We start from the raw sequence: 23,739 nt of genomic DNA, 5'->3' as shown, positions 1-23,739 counted from the left end.
AAAAGGATGGGGTTGCGATACTGCTCAGTGGTTAAGCGCCCCTAGGTTCAATCTCTAGTACAACAACAACAACAACAAAAAGGCAAGCAATACAAATAAAATCATACAATTTTAAACCCTAAAGAAGTTCATTTAGCAGTTTCTGTTTTTTTTTTAATACCTTTTTTTAAAATTATTATTTTTATGTGGTGCTGAGGATTGAACCCAGTGCCTCATGCATGCTAGGCAAGTGCTCTTCCTCTGAGCCACAACCCCAGCCCCTTAGCAGTTTCTGTTTTACTTTTTTTTTCTTTTGAGAGAGAGAGAGAGAGAGAGAGAGAGAGAGAGAGAGAGAGAGAGAATTATAATATTTATTTTTAGTTTTTCAATGGACACAACATCTTTCTTTGTATGTGGTGCTGAAGATCGAACCGGGCCCCGGGCCGCATGCATGCCAGGCGAGCGCGCTACCACTTGAGCCACATCCCCAGCCCTCTGTTTTACTTTTGTTGTTTAGTTAGTTTTATGGCAATGCACTAGACCCCTTCCTGAGATAAGCATTGATTATAATCATAATGAAGACTGGATTGACCACTGTCCCACAGATGCTGGCATTTTAAAGGAAGAACAAACTAAAAGCTTCAACATTTCAGTCTCACCCTTTGATCTACACTGGAATCACAGTGGGGTTTGATCTGAAGTGGGCATTTTTTTTTTTTTTTTTTTTTGCGGGGGTGGGGGGAGACTTTAATTAACTCTGATAACTAAACAAACTTCCTGGTTCTGTTTCTTCCCGTGGAAGAGCATCCCTGGAAAGAAAGCACTTTGTTTTGAGCATTTATGGGAGGCGCCTTGGAAAGGCGTCATTTGCACTTCAGCACTGTAGAAAAAGGAAGGGGGGTGGGCAAATAGGGTATAGCTAAGAAGTCATAGAGGTTAGAAACAAAGATGTGACAAAAGGAGCAAGGCTAAGGACAGGGTAGAAAGAAAAAGTCACCGGGACCTGAAGTCAGTCTATCTGACTAGAAATCCTCAAGGAGAGGAGGCGGGGTTCAGAGACAAACTGGTCTTAGCTGATCCGGTCTTCAGCTTCCCGGGCCGGGAGTCGCAGACTGGCCTGGGAGGCCACACCCAGGGCCTGGCAGTCCCGCGCTTTTCCGAGAGCAATAGGAGTTTCCTGCACGAACTGGTGAAAGAACCAACGTATGAATGATCCTCCTGCCAGGATGGGGACCCCGGAATCCCAGGGGTTTGTGCCTTTTACGGACTGCCCCCGCAGCCAGCGGGACCCCGGGTCCTCTCGGTGCGAGGTGGGGCGCGAGACTCCCCTGGCTCCCGGCGCCCGGGATCCCGCACCAGCGGTGGCCAGCGGAAGCCTGGGCGGCTCCCAGGACTACAGGTCTGAAGGTCCAGCCCTCGGACCACCAGCCAGAGAGAATTTGGATTGTGAGTCCTGGGTGCGAGAGAAAGTGCTCTTTCTTCTGCACCCAGAAAGGTGGCTGGGGACTCAAGCGAACCCTGCAGGCGGAGACGTGGTCGGTGAGGAGGAACTTCCCCAGGCGAGCGGAGAGAACCACGACCAGGAACCCGACTGCTCTTCTCTCTTTCAAGGACAAAAGAGAATTTCTGGCAGGCGAATTATCGCTCCTTCTGGAGTTCAGCCGCGAGACCCTGCAGCGCCACCCAAATCTGTACTTGTGCGGGTCGTGGATTATCAGGCGACGCAAGAAGTGCTGCGGACTGCATGGACGAAGGGTCGCATGACCACGAGGACCGAGGAGCACTGCATGACAGCGGTCACTTTTCGCACCAACAGAGAGTGAGACATCGGGACCCCTGCCGAACCCCAGGCCCTCCTGAACCCCAGAGGCACCCAGCGTCCACGCAGGGCATAGAGGATGTTTTCACCGCCAGCGAGGACCTGATTCCAGAGCAGATTACACTGCGCAGAGGAACCTGAGGAATGTTCCGGCATCCTGGATGAGCGATAATCCTTGAAAGAAAATGCTGTTCCGGGGTCCCAACTTGCAATTAACCGATGGGAAGAAACTTGTAAGAGGCTGGCGGGAGCTGCGCTGCATGGAGGCAGTGGGCGCCCAAAGTAGCTTGAAGATCTGTAAACCGCAGGACCTCTGTGGCTGAAGTACCGTGAGGTTGTAGGGACCTAAGTCATTGAGTTCGATAGAAGGTATTTTCAAATTGGCAGAATGCGGGAGCTTCGAAATAAGAAAATCGTTTTAATTCGCGTTTTGCAATAGCTCTTTTTTTGTGCCACCTTCGCCTCCCCTTTAAGGCCTAAAAGCTGAAGTGAAGTTTGAGATCTGCTCCCCAGGAAGTTCATAGGTGGGTGGGTGGGTGGAGGAGCGGGGGGGGGGGGGGGGGGCGGGGAGACTTGTTTTAAAAGTTGAAAAAGAACATTAAATTTTAAAAAGTAAACATAAAATGAAGCATCAAATATAGCAAAATTTTTCTTGTTACCCTCTTCTGATGTACAAGTCTTCATCCCCCACCCCTCCATATTTCAGTGTTAAGAAGAAAAAGAGAGGAGCTAGGAAAAGAAGGGGGGAATCGAAAATTGAGCTTTGAAGGTAAATGCCATTTAAATAGGGCTTTCCCCCAAACAATATATAATTTAGTCCAGTTAAATACCTTTAATTTGGATTTTTAAAAATTATTTTAATGTTAAAAATACAGCATATAAATCATCCAATCTAAAAATAGATAGAAATACTATATATAATGTGCCATAAGATGATTGTATAACTTATTCTTGTCCATAGCTCATTATTAATAAGATTTGTAGTCAAGAATAGATCCATAATACTTCTTTCCTGGTGCTATTGAAACAAATTGTTTTCCTTATTTTATGTATTCTCTTTTGTTATTAAAATCCATCTTTGCTAACTCTTTAGAATGTGGCCCTGTTTGGAACTCTGCGTGACCTTGTTGCTATTGAAGGAGTTGTTGGTTGCAAGGGACAATTAACGAAAGTGTGGGTCTTTGGCTTTTGAAGGGTAAATGGTTGAGCAGCGCAGGAACCTCAGACTCTAGGACTTCCCATTTGCCCTCAATTTTCATTTAGAGTTTGAAATGCCCTCAAAAGATCATCTGATGCACCTCTTGCCTCCATGCAGGCAAGATAAATAAGGTCACTGTTTTACAGATGAGCCAACTTTGGCTTAGAAGTCACACTGTTGCCTGTGTAGGTCAATCAGCAAGTAATTGCATGTGCTTACCAAACAAAGAATGTGATCATCTCCCTCCCAAAAGGTTGGGATGACCTTTAGAGAGACTTATTTCTAGAGGTCAAAAGATGACTGTGGACATTATGAGTTTTCTAACTTATGGTTATGAAAAGAACTAGCATCACCTGATGTCTTTGAAGCCTAATCACCTCTACCCTTTTCAGGCCTTTGAAACCCGGGTTAAGAAAGGAATTCAGCACCTGGGCTTATGTTCAAAACTGTCTGGTAGGCAGAAAAGGGAATATTGGCCTCTTAAAATGAATTTTTTTTCCTCTAGCAACGATACCAGCCTCCTATGTAAGACTAACTTTGGCAGGTAAATATTATACCTGAATTTGTTGAGTTATCCCATGTGCCAGGTGATCGAGCATTGGATTTAAACCAAAAATAAAAACAAAAACTTTTAAAATTACCCAAAACATTAGCTTCATTTGGTTGACTTCTCTCAGGAGGTAAACTCTGGAGTTCAAGAGTTGGGTTGGGCTTAGAACTGGCTTCCTGTTACTAACTGTGTAACCTTGGGCAAGATGGCTAATCTTCCTGTGCCTCTCTGGCTTGTTTGTTAAATGGGGATAATAAGTAGTGTCATAAACTTTTTTCTAGGATTAAGTTAAATGAAAATACTTAATACTGCCTAGCATACAACAGATGCTTAAAAGCTAGTGATTATTGCTAGTGTGGTTGTTATTTAGCTCACTTTTCACTCTAACCAGGCTTTAGTTTTTTATTTAATAACAAAGAGCAGAACGCATAAAACACAAAAAAATCTAGTGAAAGCCAAACCTGTGGTTTTTACTAAGATTTTCTTCTTATTCCTGAATTTATTTCTATGTTCTCCCCAAACTTAACAGATCAATAAGTACATTCCTTAAATTCCTTAGAAGCATGTCTGCAGCTTGTATAAGGACTCATGCAAAGGCTTAAAGGACTAGGGTGCAGATTGCTTGGCAAAGTCTTTGAAAAGGTTGAAAAACAGTTCTTGGCAGATAGGAGCTTTGAATATTTTCTTCAGGGCCTGTTGGGTTACCTTGTTTTCTCTCTGGAATTTAAAATCTGATGTCCTGTCATCTATAAAAGGCAGAATAGACACAAATGGTTCTTAAAAAAAATTCTGTCAAAAATGTATTTTTTAAAGTTTAATTAATATTTTAATCCAAGTATTTTTGAATTAATTGTATCTTCATTAAGTGAAACAATATTTTTAAAACAATTATCCAACCTCCCTGTTGACTGCCTGCAAACTGTTCATAGAATTCCTTTAAGACAGATGTCTCATTGCCAACAAAATAGTAGTAAGTTGAAGTTCTGTTGAATTTGTTTTACAGATATCCTGATCCTGGCAGAAGGCTATTGTCATGTGTGCAGGGAACCTGAGGAAACTTTTCCCATTCACAAGTGTCCTGAGAGTGCATCCAAAGTGAAACTTATCCTCAATGCTAAGAAATCTCTCAGAATGGCTGGGTCTTAGCTCTTTGATCTTACCTCCACCTCAAAGAAAAATCTCCTCACTTAAAATTGTATTAGGTGGATGAATTGCATCAAAAACTTCCAGAAGCCACTTGGCCATTTGAGGGACTATAAGACAAATGTCACAGTCACATGATCACCATGGATCAGGCAAATGTCCACCTCTCAAAACCCTTATCTACAATCTTTGTCACTTTGGATAGTCATTACTGGACTGCAGCTTTTATTCTTGTTGGAGGACATCACCAGTGCTTGGTGCTTAAACTTGATGTTTAAGCTTAAGTTTTTTAAACTTAAAAAACAAGAAGGAAGAAAGAGCTTTCTATTAAAAGTTTACTCATGCCAAAAATTTGATGAGTACTATTTAATGAGGAAAAAGAAAAACAGAATAAAAAAGGCCTGGCACAATGGCACACGCCTGTAAACCCATTGGTTTAGGAGTCTGGGGCAGGATGATTGAGAGTTCAAAGCCAACCTCAGCAACTTAGAGATCCTAAGCAACTCAGTAAGATCCTGTCTCTAAATAAAATATAAAAACAAAAAGGGCTGGGGATGTGGCTAAGTGGTTAAGCACCCCTGGGTTCAATCAATCCCTGTTGCCAATCAGTAAATAAATAAGGAAAGAAAGAAAGAAAACAAAACAAAAACTGGGAGCAGTGGAGAAGGTCTGTAATCCCACCACCTGGAGGCTGTAGCAGAATGACGGTAAATTCGAGGCCAGACTCCCCCATTTAGCAAGGCCCTATCTAAAAATAAATAAAAAGAACTGGGGATGTAGCTCTGTGATAGAGTACCTCTGGATTTAATTTTAGGACTGAAAAAAAAAAACAAAAAGGAAAAGAAAACCAAAATTTTCCCATGATTCTAAAACTTTTGTAATATTTGGTATGTTTTCATTATGGTTTTATTTCAATCTATTTTTATTTGTATAGATATGTATGCTATTCTAGCATAAACTAAATAGTTTTACTTTTCTGGGTATGGTCTTCACATGAACTAACATACACAAGGTATGGTTTGTGAACCAACAACAATATGCAAAATCTCAGGCCCACTCCAGATCCACTGAGTCAGATTTAGTATTTTGAAAAGATCTCTGATGATTCAAGTTAAAATTTGACAAGATTTGACATATCCTTCATCCTTAGTTCTGAGTCTTAACTTTGTTACTTATCAAAACTAAGAAAACTTTATTATTTCTCTATTTCCTACTAATAATTAGCAGTGCCATGACAATAATAGTTTGTAGAATTATGGAAACATTTAAAGTTCATAGTAGAAGTGAAATATAGTATATAGGGACTTTTTAAATTGGCAAAAGGCTTTCTAAAAAGCATGTTATGTCTTTTTAAAGAGCCTTCTTATTCTAAAGTGTTCCTAATGAACCGTTGATTGATTACTGGGTTTTAAACTATTTCAGAAACGAAGTTCCTTCATTATCTAAGAATGTAAAATAATATGTTCTCCAAAACCCCCTAGGGGAGGAAGGGCAGGAAGTCTTAAAGACAGCTCAATTGCAACAGGTCTGCAGGCTGAGTCAGGACCTGTGAGCTACTCTTGATGCATTGTGAGGGGGTGGGGTAAAGGTGGAGACTGAATTTGAATCAACTAACAGGTAAGAAAACAAAGGGCTGTGACTCTTGAACACCCTGACATCTCCAAAACCACAGACAGGACTTCGCTCTTTAATTAGGGAGGGCAAATCTTTGTTAATTTACTTTTCTAGATGAAGATAAACAAACACAGTCCAGGTTACTTTGAGAGAGTTATGATCGGTTATTAGGTATTATGCAGTCAACAATTGCCAACAAAACATGAGACTTGATTGTATTCAAAGCAAGAGTTGAATTTAAAATCAAACTCCGATTTATAAATTTAAAATACAGTAACAATTATTTGAGGAGAGTACAGACTTCATAAAAACAGAACAGAAGCTGTGTGTCCTGAACTTGGTGTGGTATGGCTGGCTTGCCACCTATGCCTGTAGTCAGCAAGGAAGCAAACGCAGGGGTCACAGGACCCTAACCTTTCTTTTCTTAGAGCTTTAGAAAACTTGCTAATGTTTTTTTAAAAAATATATATCTATATATTTTTTTAGCTTTAGGTGGACACAGTATCTTTATTTTATTTTTATGTGGTGCTGAGGATCGAACCCAGTGCCTCATGCATGCCAGGCGAGCGTGCTACTACTTGAAGCATATCTCCAGCCCAAACTGGCCACTGTTAATGTTCTCTGCTGGCCCCAGCTGCCTGCCAGTTTTACAACTCAGGACTGTCTTTCTCTGGGGCTTAGGAGCCATCCTTTGAAATGTAATCATTAAGGAAGTTAGGGCCCCAAATCCCCAGTGTTTGTGGAAGAGAAAGAGTCCAACATTTATCTGTGAAGTGTCAATTAGCAAATACAGATGGCCTAACCACATTAGCCAACCTCCTACTTTCTCATTAATTTAACCCACTGCTTAAAAACTCTCCCATCATTTATTTCAAAGGAATTGAGTTCGGTTTCTCTTCCCTAACGGCATAGTCTTGAGTAAAGTCTCCCTTTGCTTACCTCTGTCCTGTGAAATTTTTTCTTCTACAATAGTGAAAAAAAGAAGCATTTTGAGTGTGGACTGATGGAATCCTATTGGCATGAGGAAGCTGGAGGCCAAATATCTAGAAGGGCAGATGGTAATGATATTGGGTTCAATCTCAGCTCCTTTTATGATTGATTTAGAGTTTTTTCTCAGACAAGTCTTGAGTTGGAAGGGTGCAAAACCACAGGAATGCTGACAGTCATTGACCAGGTTTTGCTCTTTTGGACTGATTCCTGCAAAGGCTGTCATTGGCTTCTTAGGCTAGTTGCCGAAAAAGTTGTAGGTTGGCATTTTGCAGTAAATAGTGTCAACCTCATAGGGTTTGTTTTCTAGGATTAAGTTAAATGAAAAATACTTTGAACAGTGCCTGGCATAAAATAAATACTCAAAATTAACCATTATTATTATTTATAATATTAATGTTGTTATTGTTTACTTCATTTTCCTCTAAACCAAACTTTAGTCTTTAATGACAAAGAGCAGAAGATTTATAACACAAGAATATCAAACTTAAGCCAGAATTTTTATTAAGTCTCTTTTCTTTATTTTTTCAAATGTTAACATGTCTGCTCTGGCCATTGTCCATTTATAGATTCAGCCTTTCTCTAACTTTGTGTGTATGTATGTGTGTGTTTGTGCATGTCTGAATGTACATTCACATGCACTAGATTTGGAACCCAGGGCCTTGCAAACGCATAGCACACTGTCTACTAAACAGCTACACTTTCATTTGCATTAATTTTAGAACAATCTTGAAGTTATCCTTAGAAACCAGAAGACTCAGTTACAGAATTCTGGGAGATTTAGTCACAGAATTCTTCTTTGACATGACCACGTTACACATAATTGCTTAGAAACATTCAGATCATCGCATTGCAAGTCATTTCTTTATGGAAGTGAAGTATGCCTTGATATCCTGTCTGTTAGCACCCAAAATACTGTCCAAAGGATTAGTGCCACCTTAGTGGACCTGATGTAAGGCCTGCATAGAGTCTACCTAGGCATGGAACATTATCCAGTGGCCACTGAAGTTATAGGGCAGTAAACCTAATCTTAAAACAGCATATCTTCCCTCTGGCTCAAAACTCTGAATGTTAAAGCTGCTTTGTATGCCCATTGGACAATCCTCAGGTATATGTTCTGCTTTATGACTTTGAACTTGTTTTGAGATTACTAGGCACCTATAAAAGTAGGTATGATTTAAAACCCTGAATTCAACTTACTTGGGAAAGGAGTAAGCAATATAGGGGGTATCAGAGAACTTCCCAGGGAGGGCTTCTGAATGCTGTCAACTTCTTTAAGGATTCTCCTACAACCTGTATCCTTGTCTCAGAAGCCCAGAGCATATCCATGGACTTCCCAGCCAGCCTCAGTGTTGACTCAGATCCTGGACCTTATAAGGATTCAGGATATAGTCTTACCATCCCAACAGACTGAAAAAATATACAAATTTATAATGAGATAATCTTGTAATAAAATCGGTCATAATTCTCCTCTTTGGGTGTTATGTTGGAGAGGAAGAAAGGGTATTCTGACTTATATTCAGTTGGATGCCAAGGTTTAGGCAATTGAAGGGGATGGAGATTCCCAAATAATAAACAGTAAGTACTGCATTGTCTTTAGACATTTTCAAACAATGATAAAGCCAGACTAAATATCTGCTTTTTATTATTACTATGTGTTTTATGATAACATACTTTTCTCCTGGTCAAAAAAAAAAAAAAAAAAACTATTGTTGATCTAAATTCTAAAAAACCTGCAATTGTTGTTTGAATTTTAATCACAAGGGTATAAGCTTCAAATCAGTATATTTTAATTTTCCTTTACTTTTTTTTTCTGTGTGAATGCTTGAAGAAGTCTTATTGTTGTCCCCCAGTACCTCTGTCTTACTGTCCATCTCTCTGCAACATAATTATACACACACAGACTCAGCTATCTGCGTTTAAGAGTAAATTCCTAAGAGTTTACAATCTTTCAAGCGGGCTTTGAATTCACTTTATGTCTCCAACCTTTCTCTATTTCTGCATTTCAAGAGTAGATTCAAAATAAACAACAACACAGCTATTGTATGACAGTCTATGTAACTATGGAATGCAAAATTTACAATACAGAAACAATTAAATATAATATTTTGTTTTATAAGTGCCAATTGAGTTCGCCAGTAAATTACTGATTTGATATATCTTTAACATAAAATTTATTCTTTTTTATTGTTAATTATTTTAAAATTAAAGTGTTAATTAAGTAAATAAAACATTACGTGAGTAGTAAAATTTAGTTGCTTCTTTTGCAGACGTTTCAGTTATATTAATGTTTACTTAGTCACTACTTCACAATTATGTACATTAAATGATGTTATATCAGATTCTCACCAAAGGTTCAAAGTTATTTGTTTTTCTTTATGATTGTGACTAAACATTATTTTCTCATCTGCTTCTGGTAACAGACACACCATGTGTGCCTCTGCCAATATTTAATCACAAAGTCATAAAAATGGAAGGCTGACAGGGCTGTAACTAAAACTTAGATTTTCTGATCTCTAATCAAAGCTGTTTCTATTATTCCCTATGGAAGAGAAAGAAGTTCATTAATTAATTTTAACTTTGGATTCAGAATTTATATAATTTTTAAATTAATTAATTAATCAATCTTTTTTTTTTTTTTTTTTTGCCACTAGGGACTAAACTCAGGGCCCTCTACCATGAAGTTTTGTCCCCAACTGTTATTTATTTATTTGTTTATTTATTTATTTATTTATTTATCTTGAGACAGGTTCTTGCTAAATTGTGTAGGTTGGTTTTGTACTTTCCATCCTCCAGCCTCGGCTTCCTGTCTCTGGGATTACAGGTGTGCACCACCACACCTGGCTAACTGAAATAATTTTGAACACAAATTATAAGTACAACTGAAAAAATGCAAGTGTATTCAGGCAAAAAATTAAGGTTAGTAGGTATAATTTCTTTATTATAAAAACATTTTATTTAGTTCATTGGAAAGTCAGGGCACCTAAGTATTACTCATTTGACTTACTAAAAAATGTTTTGTGGAAAATGATGGATTGGGGATGACTTATACGGCCTAACATTCCTCTCAACCTTACTCAACTGTAGGCAGTTTTCCTGCTGACTAGGCCCTGTTCTTGGAGTCTTTGAGAAATTTTTCATTAATTCTTTCCCTTTGAGATGTAAGATGGTCTGATCATAGAAATATTTGTAAAATCAGGAATAGCTCTGTGTGCTGAACACATCCCACTGATCAAACTCCCTCTTAACTTCTAGTACTTTTCCATTGCTGACCCTACTGCTAAATCGTCTTTCAACTCTTCAGTAGAGCTTAGCTAAGTTTTAGCCTATTATGATATCCTTTAAAAATGTCATCTTTGATTGTTTATCTTTCCCAGTATGGTTTTTTTATTAAAAAAAATTATTGGTATTGGAAATTGAACCCAGGGGAGCTTTGACACTGAGCTACATGCTCAGCCCTTTTTATTTTAAGAGTGGGTTTCACTAAATTGCCCAGATTGACCTCAAACTTTCGGTTCTCCAGCCTCAGCTTCCTAAGTGACCTAGCAGGTATGCACTGTGCCCTGCTTCCCAGTATGATTTTTAATTTGACAGAAATCAGATAGAAGCAGGGAATGCGTACTTGTGTTGTTGATGGGTAAGTACACTAGACTTTATAAAAGTTAAAAATATCTTGTGTTTCAGGGGAACCCACAATCTTTTCCTTCTCCTGCAGTCATGGCCTCTTGCCCATGATTCATTGGGACCTGAACAGTGAACATGAATGGGGCCTCTTCACATTCCAGTAATGCCAGGAGCAGCAAGCTGTCTGTACTCGTACAATTATCCATTACTAACTTCTGTTATTTTGTTGTTGTTGTTGTTGTTTATTTACAGAATGAAACCAAGCCTTATGTTTAGTGTGATCCTCAGTGGAACTGAATTTTCTTCATAGCAGTTTTGATAAAGTTATGGGTCTTCCGGGTCAAATTTTTATACATTCCCCTTCACACAAACACCAATTCTGACTTTTGATAGGCAATAACTAGAGTCACTTATGCCTTGGAGGATCAGGTCAGTGTCACCTTTAAAGGAAAAAACCCAAGAGCACTAAGTGGAGGTTGTTTTTTGTCAAATGTTCTGTTCATTTATTGTCTTGAACAATGGCATTAGGAAGGTTTCTTCTTCAGCAATTAGCATAGGCATCTTAATCTGATCTGACAAGATAAACCTATGTGAGGGTGTGGCAAATGGCTTAAGTAATTCTTAAGTGTTTGGCAGAATAACATGGCTGATAAAATGCAGGGAAGGGATGTCCATGCTAATGACCACAAGATAACACTAACTGAAGCTGAAAGAGCTTAGACCCTGAGCAGAGCACATATCTTATGAGGCATTGGTCTTGTCATGAAGCCAATATCCGGAGTGAGATCCAGGTCCAGATGGGAAACTCCATGGGGCGGCTGGAAAGTGAACTTCTGCATGAGGCTGGTGAAAAAAAGGAATAGCTCCATCCTGGCCAGCGACTCACCAACACACTTCCGGTTACCTGGAGAGATGGACATGTTGGAGGGTTACAAGACAGAAAAAAAACATCTGAAAAACAATCTAGACAGAGACAAGAACAGAACTGTGTAGAACTGTCATTTAACCTCTTCTGAGCCTCATCAGCCCTCTCTCCTCGTTTAAACCCTGGAGATACAAGGTTAAGTACAAATGCCAGATTTACCTTATAAGCTCCTTTAGAGAAAAAATGCTATTAAACATTAACATTTTGATCTGCAAATTTTTGTAAGGGTTTGGATATGAGGTGTCCCCCCACCAAACTCCTATGTTAATGCAGGAATGTTTGGAGTTGAAATGATTGGCTTGAGAGAACCATAACCTAATCATAATCAGTTCATGCTAGTTTGAATGGACTGACTGGGTGGTAATGGACTAACTGGGCTGTAGGAAGATGGGATATAGCTCAAGAAGGTAGGTCACTGGGGGCATGCCTTGGAAGGGATAATCTTCCCTGTGGCCCCTTACTCCCTTCTCTCTCTGCTTCCTGGCCACCATGAGCCCAGAAGTGCTTCTCAGACCTGCCTTTCTTCGATAATGTTCTGCCTTATCTTGGGCCCAGAGCCATGGAGTAGGCTGACCATGGACTGAACCTCTTAAACTCTGAGCCAGAAGAAACCTTTCCTCCATCAAGTTTTTCTTATTGGGTATTTTGGTCACAGCCATGAAAACCTGACAAACACAAATGTCATAGTGTCATGGAACACATTGTAATGGTACCTAATGAGGCTTGGAGGACCAAGGAGGGCTCATGCTTTGAATGAGAACTTTAGCAAAGTTAGCCAGACAAAGATGGAGGAAGATACGAAAGGGAATCTGATGCTTTTGAAGACTGGAAAAAAATTGACTTGGGCTAGAGAACAGAGTATGAGGTAGTTTATTTTGATTCTGATGCCAAAGGTATGAGTAGGGACTTGATTGTGATGATCTTGAAATCTGCTGATGATCTTGAAATCTGCTGATGATTTCAAGAAGAGAGACTTGGTTGCTATTATTCTAAAGCCTGAATTATTTGGAAAAAATGTCTAAAAACTGAAATAAAATTGGGACACAAATTTTTCTTGTTAGGTTTTTATGAGAATAAGTGGGATTTTAATGATGATATACATTTCATAACATATGTTGAGGATGGTATATCTTGTTCAGTGTAAGTTTAATGAGTTTTATGGTTGTCCTATACAACAAGAGCTGTATATTTGACTAAAATGTAGCATTATTAAAAGTTTCTGTTTACAATCCTTCAAAAGGTCCAAGTAGATCTCCTCATGTCTACTCTCAAGGTCTCTAAAGCCTACACCTGCTGCTTACTTTATGGCTCGTAAAATTTTGTAGGGTTGTTCAGTTATATTTTTTCTTTTTTTAATTGAATATAAATCACAAGTCCTATGAATCACAGAGGATTTCAAAGCTCCAGGAAAATATTAAAATGTAGATATTTTACCACAAAAGGAAAATATCCCATATTAGTGCTTTGGTTTATAGGGGATCTCTGGGATTTAGGCTTTACAGACAAACTTTGCCTGGTAACAAGCCAAGATTTTTCAAGGGTGAAAGACCATGAATATTATCTCTCTGCATCTATTAAGTAAAAGTTAACCATCCAACTCACAAACATATCATAAGATATAATTATTGAGCTTGCTCTGACACTACTATTGTTCTCAAGGGATTTTCTGTGTAGTGGGTAAATACAGAAAGTGAATAGGTAATGAAAAAACAGCATCATAAAGCATGGGGGAACCTGTGGAAAGAACATCTAATCTAGATTCTTGGGTTAGGTCTTCCCACCTGCTCCTAATGAATGCATGAATGAGTGGTGCTAACTGAATGAAAGATTAAAAACAACTTAGGGTGTCAATGATTTACCGCATGTTTAAGCATTATTGAGTTCCCTAATAAGAGCTTAGCTATCCAACATAATAAAGCATGTTTTATGATAGCTTATATAGACAAATAGGTGAAAAGATGGTATGGTTTTATGTATTTCAAGAAAAGTGCTATATACAAAACTGGGAGCCATCTTGGAAGGCAATTAAACATATTCTAATTAAATAAACCTTCCAGAGAAAAAGATTTACAACTTATTAAGGTACATAATAATTGGTAAGAAATGAATGGTAGAAGAGAGTGACTTCAACATAAGTAGAGGAATTTGGGTTTTGGGGAGATCTTACCATCTGAATGGAGGCAAAAAAGTGGTTTTATAATATTATTTTTTTCATATGGTGACTGTTTGATGATGATCATATTTTAAGAATATTTCCATTTGTTTATGATAAAAAATAATATTGTGTCAGATACAGTGGTGAACGCCTATAATACCTCAGATACTTGAAAGGCTGCTGCAGGAGGATCAGGTCAGTCTCAGCAATTTAGTGAGATCCTGTCTTCAAAAATAAAAAGGACTGGGGACATAACTCAGTAGTAAAGCGCCTCTGTGTTTAATCAACAGTAACAATAAAATAAATAAATAGTATTGCTACTTTTGGATTTTTTTTTTTGGTTAAAGCAGTAAATAAATGCTAATTCTTTAAGTAAATTGGGAAAAATCCTTTTAGAATAGGCCATATTACAAAAAAACTTCACTGCTAGCTTCTTGTCTTACAGTCTAAAGCAGCCTCCAGCCTCAGGTACATGAGAATCTAGAGAAGGCCCTGATTCAATGTTGATGGTAGCTCAAGAGAAGGAGTAAGTCATTCTTCACAGTGTAAGAAGGGTGTGGAGGTGAATATAATTCCTTCTTTCTAAATTTCAACAGCAGTAAGTTCAAGAGCTGATAAGAGAGTCTGAAAATAACTTTTATATGTGATACAATCATTCCTTTTCTATTTTCTTTGTAACATCAGGTTTAGAATTAGATGTAGTTAAAAGTACCTCCAGAGACCATCATTCATCTTTCCATAACTCTCCACAACTCTAAGTGAAAAGATGGTATGGTTTTATGTGTTTCAAGAAAAGAGAAACAAGGAAGTGTTCAGAGAAATTGAGCTTATAACACTGCAAACTATATGTAAAATGTTTTTCTTTCCTTTAACTCTTGGTCCAGATGTGCTATTGCCTTTGATTTGTCATCATTATATGCAACATTTTCTCCTATATCATTGTGTGTGTGTGTGTGTGTGTGTGTGTGTGTGTAAAAATCAGGAAAATGGATTGTGCTTCATATCTCCACACCACTTACTTTCCAGTGGGTGAAGAAAGCCTAGTACTGAGGTGGCTGCTGCTTGTGGCTTACTGAATGGTGTCTGGGGTGAACCTAAGATATGATTTATATGAGTAGAAAGACCAGGATTCACTAAGGACTCATGATGCAGTGTTGCCAAAACTCTGCTAGGAACATAGAAGAATTAATTCCAGGCTTTTGGGAATCCAGACAATTATGGGGGTAACTCCACTGAGTTCCTTGAATTTACACTAGTGGAAATTACACATTTACACTAGTGGAAATCTCCTCCCTCCCATACCCCAAAGAAATCCAAAGAGAAATGCTGGTATTTACCTGTTAATGCAAGGCTTTTCTGGTGGAATGAAGTGGGTTGCCCCTTGTTTCCCTGCTTAATTCTTTCCTCAAACTCCAGAAGTTATACCTGGTCCTAGTCACAAGGAATCTTCAAGGGTTCCCTAAGAAAATACCATTCTGATGCTTAAATACCCTGCAGCTAATTTAAAGTCAGGGAATGACAGAATATCTATTGTTTCCACTCTTCCATGTTTCTGGAATGTACTACCACATAGAAAAGCATGCAACCTTAGCATAGTCCTAAAACAAGGAGTGCAAATTTCAGACTACCATTTTTAAATAAGATGCCTTACCCACTGAAAAGGGCATGAATGCTTCTCTCTTGACAAACTTTCCCTTGGAGTTGAGGAAATGCTCAGGATTAAAAGTGTGTGGCTTTTCCCATTGTGTTGGATCCTGAAGTACTGAAGTCAGCAAAGTGATGACCTCTGTGCCCTAGAAATAAAAATGCTTTAATTGAAAGAAATTAAATTCCTTCCTGAAAAGTGACTCTCAAAAGGTGTATCAGGATCTCAGCTGGCAATTTCTCAGATGCAGTGTGCTCTGGAAGGAAATGGAAGAGGGAGAATTGGAGATGCTTCAGGCAGGGCCCATATGAAATGTTTATTTACTCACCAAAATTTTATTCACTACCTCCCTAAAAATGAAAGCTTTGGAAGAGAACTGGAAAGAAACTCTTATTTAGCATGTGGTTGCTATTTGATCACGCTGTGTGATGGGAATTATACAGTCCTCATTTAGGATTGTGAACCTTAGATGAAAGGATACATATATAAAAAAAAAAAAAAAAACAACTGAGTTCCTGGAAGGTTTGGGGTCTCAGTGATGGTTTGCTCTCTTATCCTCAGGGACTATGAGAGTGGATGCTAAATCAAACAAGCCCATCAAAACAGATTCTCAAAATTGAGCTTTCTGGCTTCCATAGCTTGGCACATGCTGTAAAACAACTTCCTACGAAAAAAAGGAAGCAATTTTAATTGTGACACAGGAAAGGATAATCTGAGAACTAAAATAAATAAAGTGAAATAATGATAAAAACAAAACCCTGGTCTGGTGATGTAGCTCAGTGGTACAATGTTTGCCTGTTACATAAGACCCTGGGCTCAGCTCCTCTCCCGACCCTGCCCCCAAGTCTTCCCCCAAGTTATGGATACTAATCACTACTTCATCTTGCCAGCTATATCAAAGGCTTTGTAATACCTATTTACTGTCTTCTGCTGTGTAATACCTACTTATCTTCTTCTAATTAGCTGTTTTATCATGTGATATCTGTATATTTGAATCACAAACAGCTAACAATTTCTTTAAAATATTTTTGTTTATAATTTTTCCTCCTCATCTTATTCATCCATCCATCCATTCATCCATTCATCTATCCATGCATTCATGTATGATTAGATATACTTGGGCATTGTACACTGACTTTCTCTTCCTATAATGGCTGTGTTATTTCCATTTCACCAAAGAGATGATTGAGACTTGTTGAGACTAAGTGACCTAACACCTGATGGCATGATAGGTCACTGTATAACTTCAAAACCCTTTTAAATACAATATTTTATCACTGAGATCTCTATATAACTGCAAAACCTTTTAAAATACAATATATTTTATATATATATATATAATATATTATACTGGGGATAAAATATATATATTTATATTCAATTTATATTGAATATATATATTTATATTCAATTATATATATATATATATTTGTACTGGGGATTGAACTCAGGGGTACTCAACCACTGAGCCACATCCTCAGCCCTATTTTGTATTTTATTAAGAGACAGTGTCTCACTGAGTTTCTTAGTGCCTCGCAGTTTCTGAGGCTGGCTTTGAAGTCACGATTCTCCTGTCTCAGTCTCCAAAGTCACTGGGATTACAGGCATGCACCAAGGTGCCTGGCTTAAATACAATATTTAATACAATATTTTATTTCTAGCCATCTACCTTGGCTTGCAGCAAATAAATAAGAAATAAGTTAATAAGTTCCCATCTCTATTAACTGAAACATAAACATGGCCTCTGTTTCCCGATGTGCAGACATCTATATGTATCCCTGACTTCCACTAGTAAGCTGAGGAAATATATATATATATATATATATATATATATATATATATATATACACACACACACACACACACACACACACATACACACACACACACATAGCCCTAGTTCTTTTCCTTGATACTTAATCTGTTCACTGCTTCTGGATACATCTCTACATGAATCAACAGGGTCACTCACTGGTTATAATTTTTTGTTCATATTTTGGGTCATGTTAACTTTTTTTTAAAAAAAAAACATTTGCTGTGGTTTGAATGTGGGTAATATCTCCCAAATGTTCACCTTCAGTGCTCGGTCCCCAAGGTGGTGCTATGGTGAAGTGGTGGAACATCTAGGAAGTGGAGCCTAGAGAGAGGTTGTTAGGTCTCTGGGGACATTCCCTCAAAGAGGATTTGGGGGACCCTGGTCTTTCTCTATTTCTGGCTTGAGGTGTAATTGCTTGCTCCAATAAGCACTGCTTTCAGTACCAGAGGTGCAAACCAATGGGACTGACTGATCTTGGACTTGAACTGCCAAAAGATAAACCATTTACCTTATAATTTAGTTTGTTGTCTCAGTGACTTTAGTGAGGTAAAAGGAGCTGACACCACATTGTGTTTGGTTTTCTATTTCATTGCTAATCTGGTTAATTCAGACCTACACTGTTTTTAATCTGTGCCAAGAAGTGAAGCTCCACAGATGAACATGTCTCCTGGTTCACAGGTGATTGAAGGATAGGAAATGATAATAATGTGGTCAGGGTTCACATACCCAATGACTCTGTGGATTCATGTAGAAATGGGCCCAGAAGCAGTGAACAGACTAGATATCAAGGAAAAGAGCTACGTGAATATACATATTTCCCCAGCTTACCATGGAAATTAGAGGGTTACATCTAGATGTTTTCACATTGGGAAGCAGAGGGCATATATGCATGGTTCTGTGTGAGGACAGAAGTGAAGCATGGAGGTGCTGCTGGAGAGAGGCCTGCATGGCAGAAGCACAGGGCTCTGAAGGTTATGGCTTACTTGGAATTCTGGCTGCCTTGCAGACAAACCTGTCATTCCTGAAACGGCTTAACTTCTCTGAGCCCTGTTTTTCTCAATTATAACCTAAAATATCTTATGAAGTTTCAGAGGATAATTGTCATCTATATTATTACACATACATGCATAGACCCATTTTGTTGAATGATGACAAAGGAAGGAGGCAGAGCCAGATGGAAAGGGGAAGAAAAGACACCAAGGAGTGAGGGAGGCAGGAAAGGCATGCTAGGATTGTCTTTGCCAGTTTATCTCAGCGCATTTGTGGTTGCAATCATCTGACACCTCTCTCCCTTCACCTTCCTTTCTCGAGCCCTTACCTTCGGGATATAGTAATTTTTAAATGTAACATTTGTGGTTGTCGCATGGGGTAAGCTTGTGGGCAGAATGTTAGCAAATCGCTGTACTTCATGAATGACAGCATCTGTGTACGGCATTTGAGTACGGTGTGCAATGCGGGGCTGGGCCAATCCCACAACTTTGGTGATCTCATCACAGACCTTTTCTGGATAAAATGAAATTACAGTGATTAATGTCTGGGCTGGGCATGGGTGTTGAAACACTCTTCCTTATTTTCTTTACTTGTGAAAGTCAAACCCAAGTGTTTTCCCAGTCTTGGCTCTTTTTCCTGCATTTCTCCCCACCTCCTCAGTCTCTATTCCTGGGGATCCTCTGAAAATTTTATATCATAGGGTCTTTAGATCATCTTAGGATGCTTAATAAGCAAAACCAACTTCCTCATACTGAAAGGAATCTGAAAATACAAACTAGCCTCAAGGGGACAAATTACATGTATCCAGCATGGCTATAGAATTCTGCATTGTCCTGTCCAAGACAATTTTGTTTTCTCTTTTTCAGGTGATGCTTAGTCTTGAAAACTTACTCTGAACCTCAGGGTATCGCATCATGAGCAGAATTCCCCAGCGCAGTGTGGAGACTGTGGTCTCTGTACCTGCTGCAAACAGATTACTAACAAGTGCCACCAAATTTTCATCACTGAAATAATCAGCAGATGCATCTTTCTCCTAAAAGTGTAAAAGGAATCATTAGCAATGAAATAATTTTGTAATGGGTGATTATAACAAATTACCAACTATGAATTCATAAAAACAATGCATTGCTTTCTTCCTTCAATTTAGAGGAATTTTCTTTATACAAATGTAGAGAATTTTAGGAGACAAAGTACATATATCACAGATGTTGATAATGGTAAATAATTCTAAAAATGAGAAAGAGTGTTTGCCATTGTAGGAAAGTTGCAGATAGTTCTTTATTGAGTGATTGGACTATTTCCAGAGCTGTTTCTTTTAAGAAATTTTTAAATAAAATCATCTTTCTTAGTCAATGTGGTGGCTCACACCCATAATCTCAGCAACTCAGGAGGCTGAGGCAGGAGGATTGCAAGTTTGAGGCCAGCTTCAGCAATTCAGTAAAACACTCAGCAACTTAGGGTGACCCTGTTTCAAAAATAAAGGACTGGGGATATAACTCAATGACAGAGTGCCACTGGGTTAAATCTCCAGTAATTACCCACCCCCCGCCACCGCACTCAAAAATTCTTGGGTTTGGCAATTAAAACACATTTCTCAAGATCATGGGGTGGTGTGGTGGGGGGGAGGAAGAATGACAATTCCAAAAACTAACATGTAAGAAATATATGTCTTTCTTTTCTTCAGAGAATGATATAAAAGTGTCAGAAAGTATTCAAGATTGTAAAATGGAATAAATGGCATTATTCTGAGAATATAAGTTTACCATTATTAAACTTTTATCTTTCTTCTTTGGATGGAGTGTTTCTCCTCCAGAAGCTATTAATTAAACTAAATAATAAATAAAAAGGTAAGGAAGCCTCTGAAGAAAACATCATTACCTCTTGCTGTCTGACCAAAAAAGCATCAATGAAACTTCTTGGATCATTTTTGTCGAATTTACGACGATGATGGAGGAAGGTCTTCCTTATAAAAGAAAATAATTCATCTCTATTCTTGAGTACTGTCTTATGACTTCTTAGGAGAAATCCCAAAACAGGAAACATATTAAAAAGCTAGAAGAATTTTTAAAAAAGTAAATTAAATATACCTATGAATTGGTTGTGGTAATGCAAATGGCAACATTATTTTTGAAAACATTATAGAAATAACACCTTGAATTTTGTCTCAACCAACAGTGACAGACTGAACTATAAAATGAAATTTCCACATTTATCAGAACTAAGTAATTTATAATGAATATCAATATAGCTTACAAGTCTCTGTGCCCAGAGTATTGGTATATCATTCCTATGGGAGTAGGTCTAGTTAGAGGTTGGGTGGGACATAAAAACGCTATTGGCTTTTTGGTCAGAGATATAAACCCAAGTGTTTTTCTCAAAAAATCCCATGTAATTCCAGGAAAACAATCAAACTCTTTTAGCTCTACATAAGGCAGTAAAGCTTCTCTGTGGGATCACAATAATTTTTACGTTTATAGCAGATTTAATGTCTGTAGGTCTTACAGAGTAGCACCATTTAATCTGTTATCCACTAACTCTTAAAAAATTCAGAAAGGACTTCACTGTTTGCTAAGTTTTATGTTTGTCAGTATGTTAATTTTGGTGGATATAAGGTCTATATACTTTGTCATATTCTCAAAGGGGTTTATGAGTCCCCACAAAAAACTTTCCTTATATAAGAGACAAAAGGTCCCATCTAAAATTAGAACAGTTGCTTGTTCTAAAAATCTGTATTTGAAGTAAATCTGGGTATATAATAACACAGCCTAAATTTTAGAGTGAAATAATAGGGTTGTCAGTGGTGTTATTCAAAATGATAACATTTTTTTTTTAAAGAGAGAGTGAGAGAGAATTTTTTAATATTTATTTTTTAGTTTTCGGTGGACACAACATCTTTATTTTATTTTTTATGTGGTGCTGAGGATTGAACCCAGCACCCCGCGCATGCCAGGCGAGTGCATTACCTCTTGAGCCACACCCCAGCCCGCAAAATGATAACTTTTGGACAAGCCTCTTTCCCCCCTGGATCCTAGAATGTAGAGGCTTTGTCACTCACAATGATAAGAAATTAGATTGTGGCACTATTGTGAATTTGTATGGATTAGAATAAGTATTAAGATTATATTCTGGGGGCTGGGATTGTGGCTCAGTGGTAGAGTGCTCATCTAGCACATGTGAGGTCCTGGGTTCAATCCTCATCACGGCATAAAAATAAATAAATAAAATTAAAGGTATTGCTAAAAAAAGATTATATTCTGCCTTTTGTGGTTTTTTTTTTTTTTGAGGGGGCTAGTTGGTAGTTCTCCTTTGTTAAAATTTATTCTTCAAATTGAGCATAACTGACTGTTTATTTACTCAATGCTTATTTCATTTTTCACATATAAGTACTGCTATACGTAAAATAAAAGTGGCTAAAATTAGAAGAAAGCATGCAATACTGGCCGAATTAACAATTCCTGCATCAAGGTATTTCATGCAGCATTTGGTGATAGGAGAATTATCATATGTATAAACAAACAAATTTGTCATATCACTGTACTCAGAACATTTCAGAAAATATCTACTTTTGAAATAACACTTCTCTAATGAATTCTTTTCATGGTCAATCAAATATTTCTCAGAGGAACTAAAAGTGAATGGGAAAGATACAGTTACCACAATTCTAGGACTTCCAGCAAGTTTCACATTTTCACCAATCAAGGTTAAGAGTCTCAGGAACTGGGGGTCTTGGTATTCAAACCGTTTTCCAAACAACACTGAGACAATGATGTTAGCAACAGAAGCGTTCATTAATGTTGTGATCTCAAATGGATTTCCTACAAGACAATTCATTAATCAGATTAGGAATATTCACAAAACCAGTGTTAGGCAAGTTCCTCACTGATTGGGACAGTCAATGAAGGAAAAAACATCATAGAGATTATTGGTGACCATAACTTCCAAGTCTTCCAATAAGACTTGAATGAGCTTTAACAAATGCCCAGAATTTGTCTAAACAGTGGCTACCTAGAAAACTATATGTAAAAGAAAATTTGCATTTGGCTCAATTGAAGAAAGAAAAATATGCCAGGTATGTTTAAATATTTGTCTGTCTCTGTGGGTGTGTACTGTGGGGTGTGTGTTAATGCAGTCTATCTAGGGAAAAAAATCATTCAACCTAAGGCTGCATTCAAGTTAAAAATAGAACATCTAGCCATGTTGGGGTGGTACACACCTCTAATTTCAGCAACTAGAAATTTGAGGTCAAACTTAGCAATTTAGCAAGGACCTGAAGCAACGTGGGGAGACCTTGTCTCAAAATATAAATTAAAAAGGGCTAGGAATGTAGCTCAGTGGCAAAGTGCCCCTGGGTTCAATCTGCAGTGCAAAAAAAAAAAGGAGAGAAAGAACATCTAGGTGAGTCTTGGGAGGCTGAGACACGAAATTGATTGCAAGTTCAAAGCCAGTCTCAGCAAAAAAGTAAGGTGAGACCTTTTCTTTAAATAAAGCACAAAATGAATTGGGGATGTGCCTCAGTGGTTAAGCACTCCTAGGTTCAATCTCTGACACCAAAAAAAAAAAAAAAAAAAAAGAACTTCATGGGGGCGGTTCCTTGTTTCCCTCCCTTCTGCTGCTGCATCCTGGTTTTCTCTGCATCGTTGAAAGTAGTTTAGTTATTAAACATTCACCAATAGATGGGCATTTATTTTGGGCTGAAGAGAATTCTAGTTCTAAAGTTTTACTCTTAAGTCAGCTACTATATTTAATGCAGAGACTGAAAGCCTAGGGAATCCAAATGAAAATGTCTTTTCCTTTACTTGAGAAATGGGAAGGTGGAAAGGGGAGTGAATGGGCCCTTTTTCGTTTACATTAAACAGCATGGCTGACACACCTAAACCAGGAGACAAGGTAACAAGAACTTCATAACTATGTTTGATCATAGCTTCATATGACACCGTAGCCTTCAGGTTGAAGACCCAGAGACATGGTGTGAACAATTCATTTTTATGCTTCAGTCTAATTAGGTGTGGACCATTATATAAGAATATGATTGGGTAAAAAACTGTATGATCTATTGCTAATAGATTTTGGGAAAACATCAGTTCAGATTCATCTTGACCCCTCTGTGGCTCATTCCTTCTTCTGGGTAGTGGGTAGAGCCCCTTCAGAAGTGAGGACCTTAGGAACTAGTATGGGACAGAGTAGGTCAGAGAATTTATTTATAGCTGACCAGTTCTATGACAGAAAGGTGGGGAAAGGTTAGAATATCATTACTAGGTTTTATGGTTTGCTTGAGCAAAACAAATTATTAAAGG

General features: G+C 38.0%; 2 protein-coding genes across 2 annotated transcripts; one reads left to right on the top strand and one right to left on the bottom strand.

Annotated features, from left to right (window-relative positions):
* The first annotated feature begins 819 nt into the window (after positions 1–819).
* CUNH6orf141 (chromosome unknown C6orf141 homolog) lies at positions 820–9,910 on the top strand. The gene is made up of 2 exons (XM_046425116.2): positions 820–2,322; positions 4,550–9,910. Exon 1 carries the CDS (start codon positions 1,185–1,187, stop codon positions 1,800–1,802), a length of 618 nt encoding a protein of 205 aa, XP_046281072.1. The 5' UTR covers positions 820–1,184; the 3' UTR covers positions 1,803–2,322; positions 4,550–9,910.
* Positions 9,911–10,263: 353 nt separating this feature from the next.
* On the bottom strand, positions 10,264–20,522 carry LOC124079525 (cytochrome P450 2K1-like). Its single transcript, XM_046425114.2, has 5 exons — positions 20,324–20,522; positions 19,337–19,478; positions 18,774–18,958; positions 15,646–15,787; positions 10,264–11,818 (listed from the first exon to the last, which is right to left on the bottom strand). The coding sequence occupies exons 1-5, from the start codon at positions 20,486–20,488 to the stop codon at positions 11,631–11,633; spliced, it is 822 nt and encodes a 273-aa protein (XP_046281070.2). The 5' UTR covers positions 20,489–20,522; the 3' UTR covers positions 10,264–11,630.
* Positions 20,523–23,739: the final 3,217 nt, after the last annotated feature.

This window comes from Marmota monax, unplaced genomic scaffold (genome assembly GCF_021218885.2).
Source record: "Marmota monax isolate L192 unplaced genomic scaffold, Marmota_monax_Labrador192_F-V1.1 WCK01_AAM20220418_F8-fsc00355, whole genome shotgun sequence".
Taxonomy (NCBI): Eukaryota; Metazoa; Chordata; class Mammalia; order Rodentia; family Sciuridae; genus Marmota; species Marmota monax.
Note: the sequence above shows the minus strand (reverse complement) of the source record. Positions and strands in the feature narration are given on the sequence as shown.